The sequence below is a fragment of the Nanorana parkeri genome, unplaced genomic scaffold (genome assembly GCF_000935625.1).
Source record: "Nanorana parkeri isolate BGI_ZX_2015 unplaced genomic scaffold, ASM93562v1 scaffold1119, whole genome shotgun sequence".
Lineage (NCBI taxonomy): Eukaryota > Metazoa > Chordata > Amphibia > Anura > Dicroglossidae > Nanorana > Nanorana parkeri.
Window position 1 is genome coordinate 62213 of NW_017307387.1, and position 8605 is coordinate 70817.

At 48.4% G+C, this 8605-nt stretch overlaps 1 protein-coding gene across 1 annotated transcript in view; it reads right to left on the reverse strand.

Annotated features, from left to right (window-relative positions):
* Positions 1-2299: 2299 nt before the first annotated feature.
* LOC108796454 (solute carrier family 22 member 7-like) overlaps positions 2300-8605 on the reverse strand; it is a 15258-nt gene continuing 8952 nt past the window's right edge. The window contains exons 6-10 of the mRNA XM_018567935.1: positions 7040-7149; positions 5794-6008; positions 5404-5512; positions 5113-5319; positions 2300-2366 (exon numbers count right to left, since the gene is read on the reverse strand). Of these exons, the coding sequence (XP_018423437.1) occupies positions 2300-2366; positions 5113-5319; positions 5404-5512; positions 5794-6008; positions 7040-7149 (708 nt within the window). The remainder of the gene's footprint in view (positions 2367-5112; positions 5320-5403; positions 5513-5793; positions 6009-7039; positions 7150-8605) is intronic.

Consider the following 8605-nt stretch of genomic DNA (forward strand, 5'->3'; position numbering starts at 1 on the left):
CCCGTCGCTGGCCCCTCCTCCCCTCCCCGTGTCATCGCTGGCCTTCCGCCCAGGCCCTACTGCCTTCACTGACACCTCTCCATCAAAACTGACCCTCTGCACAGCTTGTTACAAGAGGAAATGTTTACTGCGATATAAAATGTATAATAAAAGTTCCCCGTTCCATACATCAGGTTCCTGTTTTCTTTTCTGCATTTTATCTTTGGGGGGGGTGGCTGGGTGATGGAGACACTGGGATTCTTGTCTGTGCTCGGACAGGGGTGGGTGGCTACATGGGGTAGGTATGGATGACGGAGCCTCCTTTTTGTGTTATGGATTCAATGGCCTGGTGTCTAAAGGGAACATGAATAACAAGTTCAATGTCTGTGGTATGTCTGTGGCATGCGCACACAGCAAACTCTTTCCCTGAATCTCGCTAATCATACATTGCAGTTCGGTGTGAAATGTACATTCCTGGCTGGTGCGCTAAACATCCAGATAATGCGGCTTTTGTGCATTGTGTTCTGATGAGGTGAACGCTGGAGTGTGTGCTGCCAATACTGCTTCTGAAATACACCAAAAAAAACCCGAATAGCTCACTTTGCAATGATGTGAACCGAACAAAGCTTCAGGCCAACAAACTCCCGTACTGCTGGCGGTATACACGGGTGAAGAATTATCACAGGAAGTTCCACTTCAGGCAGCTGCATATGAAATGTATATATGAAGTGGCTGTGACCACAGAACAGCTGCCATTACGGCTTTTATCCTTTTTTACGGTTTTCAGTTACCAGTCACATAAATTACGTTGCATCGTACCAGTCCTCGGCTCTGGTGGCTGCTTTAGAAACATTTTTGTTGCCAGGGCCAGAAATCCAATGTCCTTGTAGCATTCTGTGCACTGAACCGATATATAAACCAATGTTATCTGCCTTCCCAGCTATCTTCTGTGAGCTACAGAACTCTTCCCCCCTCTGTTATGGAGATGAGTTCTGTCCCAAAGCGATAACAAAGTTCCTTCATAGATAAAGTAAGGTGGGTGAGCGTTGTCTCAATATGTTTTTGGGTTTAGATACTTTAGTGTTATCAATATACACCAAAACATTAGGAAAAAAAATCTCATTAAGCACGTGGCAACTTAGCTGGCACAGTGCATAGCCCTGGTGTGAGTTTTTGTGTAGGCACAGTATATGGGCTGCAGTGTTTGTGAGTCTCTGCACTGTATGTGGGCTGTGGTGTGGTTAAATGTGTCCATGCACTGTAAGCACGTGTCCATGCACCTTAGGTGGGACGCTGTGTGTGAGCAAGTGTCTGTGCAGCTGTGTGTGAGCATGTCCATATACCTTATGTGGGACGTGGTGTGTGATCGTGTCCATGCATCTTAAGTGGGCCACTGTGTGTGTGTGTCCGTACACCGCATGTGAGTATTCCTGTGCACCGTATTCCTGCGGTGTGTGTGTGCGCGCGCCTGTGGACGCACCGTGGGTGGGCAGATGCAAGAAATACTGTGAGAACATGATTGGGAAGTGTGCATACGATCAATCTATCAGTGTATGACACTTAAAGGAGAACTATGGGGTTAAGGCTTTTCCCCATAGTTCTCCTTAGGGTAACGGGAGGACACAAACTAGCGTCCTCCCATCACCCTAGGCTGCTGCTCGCGGTATACTGAGACGCCGCAGCTGAAGCGGATCCCGACAATTATGCCGGGATCCGCCCAGCTGCGTGACTGACAGCTGGCTCTGCCTATCTAGAGGCAGAGCCAGCTGTCCCCTCCCCCGTCTGTTCCGCCAGTCAGCGCTGGTGGATCGGAGGGTGGAATCCAGCCCCTCCCCTGTCACGGCAGAGAGCCGTGACAGGATCGAGAGGTGAGTGAACGCGGTATGTGTTCTCTCACCTCCCGATCTACTGAGCCGACCTGTGACAGTCTCATTGTCACAGGTCGGCTAGAACTATGAGGTGAGTGAAAAGCCCCTCCCCCCCCCTCATAGTTCTCATTTTTAAGCTTTCTTAAATCCGGTCGGTCTCTGTGTTCTAGTTGACCCCTCAGTGGAAGCATAGTCTGGGCCAATGTCATTGTTCATCGGCGGGTACACAACTAGGTCTTTTTTTTGGGGGTAGGTCTTATATTTTAGCAATTCCCAAAATAAGTACTAGGTCTTATTATCGGGGTAGGTCTTATTTTTGGGTAAACAGGGTATCTATGAATATCTCGTGTGTACAAACTGAGCTTAAGGAATCAATATTGTTATTTATTCAGCAGAAGGAAAGTGTTCACATTGACAGATCTGGAAGAGTGTGCCGCCCCCCCCCCTCGGGGTCAACCGGTGCTTCTTGGTGGCAGTTCGGTGAGTGGGGTGTCCCCATTCTTCAGCTGCTTGGAGTCCCTGCAGGAAGAGGACAGGAAATGGTCATAACGCACCCGACAGATTTCCAGACAATAGTCTTGATGTGTCTACAGCTAGTGTAAGATTTTTTTTTTATTGACTTAAAGTGAACCTGTCCCCGAGCAGTCAAGCATATTCTGGAAAAGCTGAGCAGAGTTCTCCTTTAGAGTCCAGGGATGCAGGATGTTGTAGTAATCAGAAAACTTTCATTTTTCTAGGTAAAGACCAAACTTAGCCCCTCCCCTCACATTTTTGAGCCTCCCTATTCGTTGGCGTTCTCACCCTTTGCATTAAAGGACCAATATGCAGGTATTGGAAGGGGCCATGCAAACTCAGCTGCCTTATTTCTGCATCTACTGCTGATCGTGTGAACTGTCCATATCTGTGACAGGGTTCCGCTAATGCAGGGATGGCCAAACTCCGGCCCTCCAGCTGTGGTGAGACTACAAATCCCATGAAGCATCTCTCTCCGGGAGTCATGTCTGTGAGAATCTTGCAAAGCCTCATGGGATTCGTAGTTCCACCACAGCTGGAGGGTCGCAGTTTGGCCATCCCTGCTCTAATGTGTTGAAAGTGACCCTTCGCCTGCCGAGGATCCACTTCAAAATTTATGGCAATCGGTGGATTGAAACAAACGTGTTTATCTATGAACTCCAGGTGAGCAAAAAAAAAAAATAGATGAATGTTATGAGACCTCTTCTACCTGCTAGCAGATCACTATCACTTCCTGGGATCCTCACTGGCCATTGGACAAGGATGAGGAGGAGGAGGAGGATGATGATGATTTATTGTCCAGTGACTGGCTGAGAGATGACACAAGAAGCCCCAGCGATGGACCAGGAGATAGGGGTGTCACCAGCCTGCCTGCGCAGTGTGGAAAATGTGGGTGAATCACAAGACTGAATGAACAGAATTACAATGCCTATGGCAGGTTAATCGGCCCCTAAAGACTCGTATATTATTAGACTGTGTATGTAGGTACGTGGTTGAATCTCTCAATTAAATGTTATTTTTCAGCACATGGGTGCCAATCACTGCCTTTTACACCAGTGAGAATGATGCACTCATCCTAGTCCTGTGTGCCCGGGGCTACACCTGCTGATTTTAGGACAGGGCGCATTGGAGGACAGCACGGTGTAGCTCCTGCAAACAATCTTTAGCAAATGATGATGCTATCAGGAATTAATCTATATACACTGTATGACCAGATGTACGTGGACTGCTCTCTGAATGATTTAGCTCAGGGATGGCCAAACTCCAGCCCTCCAGCTGTGGTGGGACTACAATCCCATGAGGCATTGCAAGATTCTCACAGCCACGACTCCCAGAGAGAGATGCATCATGGGATTTGTAGTTTCACTGCAGCTGGAGGGCCGGAGTTTGGCTACTCCTGATGTAGCTGAGTAGTTTCCAGAAAACAGTACTCCTAATACTACAGCATACAAAGACATTTTAAACAATCGTGCTCTACCAACGCTGTGGGAACGGATTGGTGAAGGTCCTTTCCTGTTCCGACATGACTGTCCCCTGTGTACAAAGCCAGCTCGATAAAGACAGGGTGTGACCACTTTGGTGTGGAGGAACGCGAATGCCTGAGCAGAGCCCTGACCCCCAACCCTACTGATCACCTTTGAGGAGTCATTCGTACATTGATTGTGAGCCAGATCTTCCAATCCCACATCAATAGCAGACATCACAGATGGACACAATCTCAGACACCATCCAAACTCTTGTGGAAGCCTTCTCAGAAGAGTGGAGGCTGTTATAGCCACAAGGAGGCCAACTCCATAATGATGGCCATGGGTTTGGCATTGGAGATCCAACAGGAGCATATACCGTGTTTCCCCGAAAATAAGACACAGTCTTATATTTTTTTTTTTGGCGCAAAAAAAACACACTAGGTCTTATTTTCGGGGTAGGTCTTGTATTTTTTTTTTTTAATGTACAACAATCCCCACTTATTCATGTAGAAAAGTCTACATGTATTCATGTACAAAAATATGGTGATCAGGACAATCAGGGGTGCCGTACCTTTCCAAGAACAATTTGCTAACCAATCGCTGGCCAGAATGAGTGAAGAGCAAACTCGCTATGGATTCCTCACAGGCGGAGTGCATTTGGTATGACTCCACCTGTGACAGGAGCCGGCGCTATAGAGGAGGCATCGGCTTATGCAGCTCTGCTCCCTCCGCTGCCGCCTCGCTTCCTCTAGCGCAGGCTTCGTTGGCACCGCTGATTCTCTCCCGCGGCTCTTCAAGTTCCCCCTTATGCCACCACCGGCCCTGGGAATGGTCACAACCAGGTCTTATTTTCGGGGTAGGTCTTATATTTTAGCAATTCCCAAAAATAGTACTAGGTCTTATTTTTGGGGAAACAGGGTAGATGTGATGGTCAGGGGTACACAAAGTTTTGGCCCTATAGTAAAGCTGAGCCTCCAGGGAAATGTCAGGTGGGTACTTGTGACGGGAACATTGTCACGTAGTAGTGATGTGACCGTGCACTTCACATGAATTATTTAATAAATAAGGCCTGTCATAGCCCTTTCCGATACATTGTCTAAAGCATCCAGATATACTGACCACATAGGAGCTCACAGCTGCCACTGTCTAGTTTTAAACCCCTTATGAGGCTGGTGGGTCACCTGGTGGCCCTAAAAACCAGCTTTCGGCCCCAGTTGTCCCTTTTTATGATGGACAAGATGACTCCCCGAACCTCTAAGTTCCACAAAGAGGAAGGGTCTGCCCACCTTTTACTTTCAACATCCTGGATGGTCTCGGGTAAAGGCACATTTATGGTCTCTGGCAGTAGACCGGCCACGAGGCTACAAGCCACAGCGGTGACACAGAATATAGTCTTGGGAAGGAGGTGCCAGATGTCATCCAGAAGGAGCATCAAAGGGGCCACAGAGGCCCCAATTCGTCCCACAAAGGAAGTGTATCCGATGCCGTTCTGCCTGAGGGAGAGAGAGAAAAGAAAAAGGACATGCCACCACAGCGGATCCATCGTCCTGCAGGCCAGCCAATGATCCATACTGTACCTGATCACGGTGGGGTAGAGCTCGGCTGTGTACAGGATGAGCCCCGTGAATGCGGCTTCAGAAAATCCTTTTCCAATAATGGCCACTGCGGTGCGGAACGGCGCCAGTGCTGAGGAGAGAACAGATCATAAGATCCCAACATACAGAAAAGAGATGAGGCACTGGAAGACTTCACTCTTCCTGACCTTGGGTGACAATGCTTACTGTACTTTATCTACAGAAGGAGCCATGGTTGTCACTTAGGCTAAACCGCAAACCTGTGTTCCTTTTTTTTCTTCTCCAATAAATGGTAGTTGATGTGAGAAGTAAAGAAAGACGAGATGCTTTTGCTTCTAGTTCAGCTCACATAAGGTGACAAGGCCACAGTCTGTGGTCCCCAGCACTACTCACATAGCGGGGTCCCAGCAGACACTCCGATGCAAACTCCGGTCATGAGCATGGTGAGGAACAGTGACCAGCGGCGTCCAATGTGGTTCATGAGGAAATACATGGCCAGCTTGCCGGGAAATTCCACCAGGGAGTAGAGGAAATGTGTGAGATAGAGGTCGAATCCAAAGCCAGAAACGCCGAGGATGATGCCATAATACGAGAACGCCACAGCAAACCTGCCGACACGAGAGAGACGAGAGTGACGTGAGACAGCTGAGTGCGCTGACCGACCTTCCCCGAGTGCGCTGACCGACCTTCCCCGAGTGCGCTGACCGACCTTCCCCCGAGTGCGGTACCAAGGAGGCTGATGCTGTGCATATGTTAGAGGCGTTGCCCCGAGGCCATTGAGCACCCATACCCTGCCCCTATGTCCCTTTCTATTACATTGATGTCTTTACCAGCAAAACCCCGCCACTGCCTTCATTCCCATGATTCTGCTCACACAACGTGTGTACGGAAAGAGGTCTTGGGAGATGTACAGGTGAAACTCGAATAATTAGAATATCGTGCAAAGTTCATTTATTTCACTAATGCAACTTAAAAGGTGAAACTAATATATGAGAGAGACTCATTACATGCAAAGCAAGATAATTCAAGCCGTGATTTGTCATCATTGTGATGATTATGGCTTACAGCTCATGAAAACCCCAAATCCACAATCTCAGAAAAGTAGATTATTACATGCAATCAATAAAACAAGGATTGTACATAGAACAATATCGGACCTCTGAAAAGTACAAGCATGCATATGTACTCAGTACTTGGTTTGGGCCTCTTTTGCAGCACTTACTGCAATTACTTTTGCACGATATTCTAATTATTCGAGTTTCACCTGTAGTTCTGGGAGCTTGCCTTTGTCAGTAGGAACTGACCTCCTAGCAGCTGCCTCTATCAGAATTGTTCAAGCTTGGTGATAATGTCCCAAGGTGTAAAAAAAAGAAGCTGTTTCTTTCTACAGGACAAGGTAAAAGAGGATAAAATAATGCTGGGGCGTGATGTACGGGGGGGTCAATTTGGAGGATTAGGGGTATTGCAAATCCTGTTAATTTATATCAGCCAATTATTAATTTAATTTCTGATCGGTAAGTGATATTTAGAGGGCGGTGACTGCGGGGTGCAGCATCAGTTCCTTCGGGGGGTCCCTGGTACAGTAAACCCTCTTATGTATTATGGATGATGAATATGAGTACAATGGGGGTCTCCTCACCACACCAGTCCGGAACACAAAGAGATCCTCCGGAGTCGCGGCGTTCGGAACAGGTCGATGTAGGAATAGGTCTGGGATGAAGGTCCGGCCTCCGCCAGCGCCTGGATGCTCTGCCCAGTAGAGACAAGACGGTTAGTACATCACACCAATATTATCTCACAGGTGGCAGTATCCATGTGACTGGTCACTGTGCACTCTCTCTCTCTTTTTTTTCTCTCCCTAACCCTCTCCTGTATACACATCGCCCAGACCGACTCTTGGCCAGAGCGTCCCTGGTTGCTGACATCTGATGACTTCACTGGTTGCCAGGAGCTGGGTGGGACCCCAGCCAGAGCTTCCCAGGTTGCTAAGAGATGGATGAGAAGATGTGTACGGTCCTTATACATCTCCACGCCCAGTTCTGAGCAACCTGGGTTGCTCTGGCTGGCGTCCAACCCAGATCCTGGCAACCAGTGATGTGATTGGTTGCCAGGAGCTGGGCGGGATGTCAAGGGCGCAATCTAATTGTACAGTTCCCCCGCATTGTGTGACAGACAGACTAAGCAGGAGACATTCCCATTTGCAGGTGTATGAGGCCGTCTACCAACCATTCATGCACAATTTTATGAAGATTCAATTACACAAAATGGGACGGCATTGTGAAGAACATGCCACTGGTTACACAGTCCTCTGGGTCACAGTCCACAGCAGCGGTCACATGATCAGGGCACACTCCACTGTACATTTTATATGATGGATGATGCGGAGTATTGATGAGGATGCGGATTATTGATGAGATCTCCCCAAATTTCCGTGCAAAATTAGCCGTGCCACCAAAATTGCCCTCTAATTGAGCCTTGCAGCACCGCAAGCTGAAATGTAAAAACAAATCTAAGGCAAAATATAAAGCTTCCAGCGATCAGCGGAGGAAAATTATCATTTAGATAAGACCAGGCACTCCTGCCACTTTAAGAATAGGGCAGGTTAATGTTTGCATGTCCATTGTCCCTTCACTCTGTGATACACTATATTGCCAAAAGTATTGGGCCCCTCCCCCTCCAAATCATTGGATTCAGGTGTTCAGCAACATTTCCTTGCTACTAAACATTCCGCGGTCACCTGTTAGCGGTATTATAACAAAGTGGAAGCAACTGGGAACAACAGCAACTCAGCCACGAAGTGGTAGGCCACGTCACATGACAGAGCGGGGTCAGCGCATTCTGAAGCGCACAGTGCGCAGAAGTCGCCAACTGTCTGCAGAGTCAGTAGCTACAGACCTCCAAACTCCATGTGGCCTTCAGATTGGCACAACAACAGTGCGTAGAGAGCTTCATGGAATGGGTTTCCATGGCCGAGCAGCTGCATCCAAGCCGCACATCACCGAGTGCAATGCAAAGCGTGGGATGCCGTGGTGTAAAGCGCGCCGCCACTGGACTCTAGAGAAGTGGAGACGTGTTCTCTGGCGTGACCAATCACGCTTCTCTGTCTGGCAATCTGATGGACGTGTCTGGGAGCCATTGGCTGCCTGTGAATCTTAGGAGAGCTGGACAGGACCTGCAGAGAAGGCAGCTTGGGGCTTTACATGGT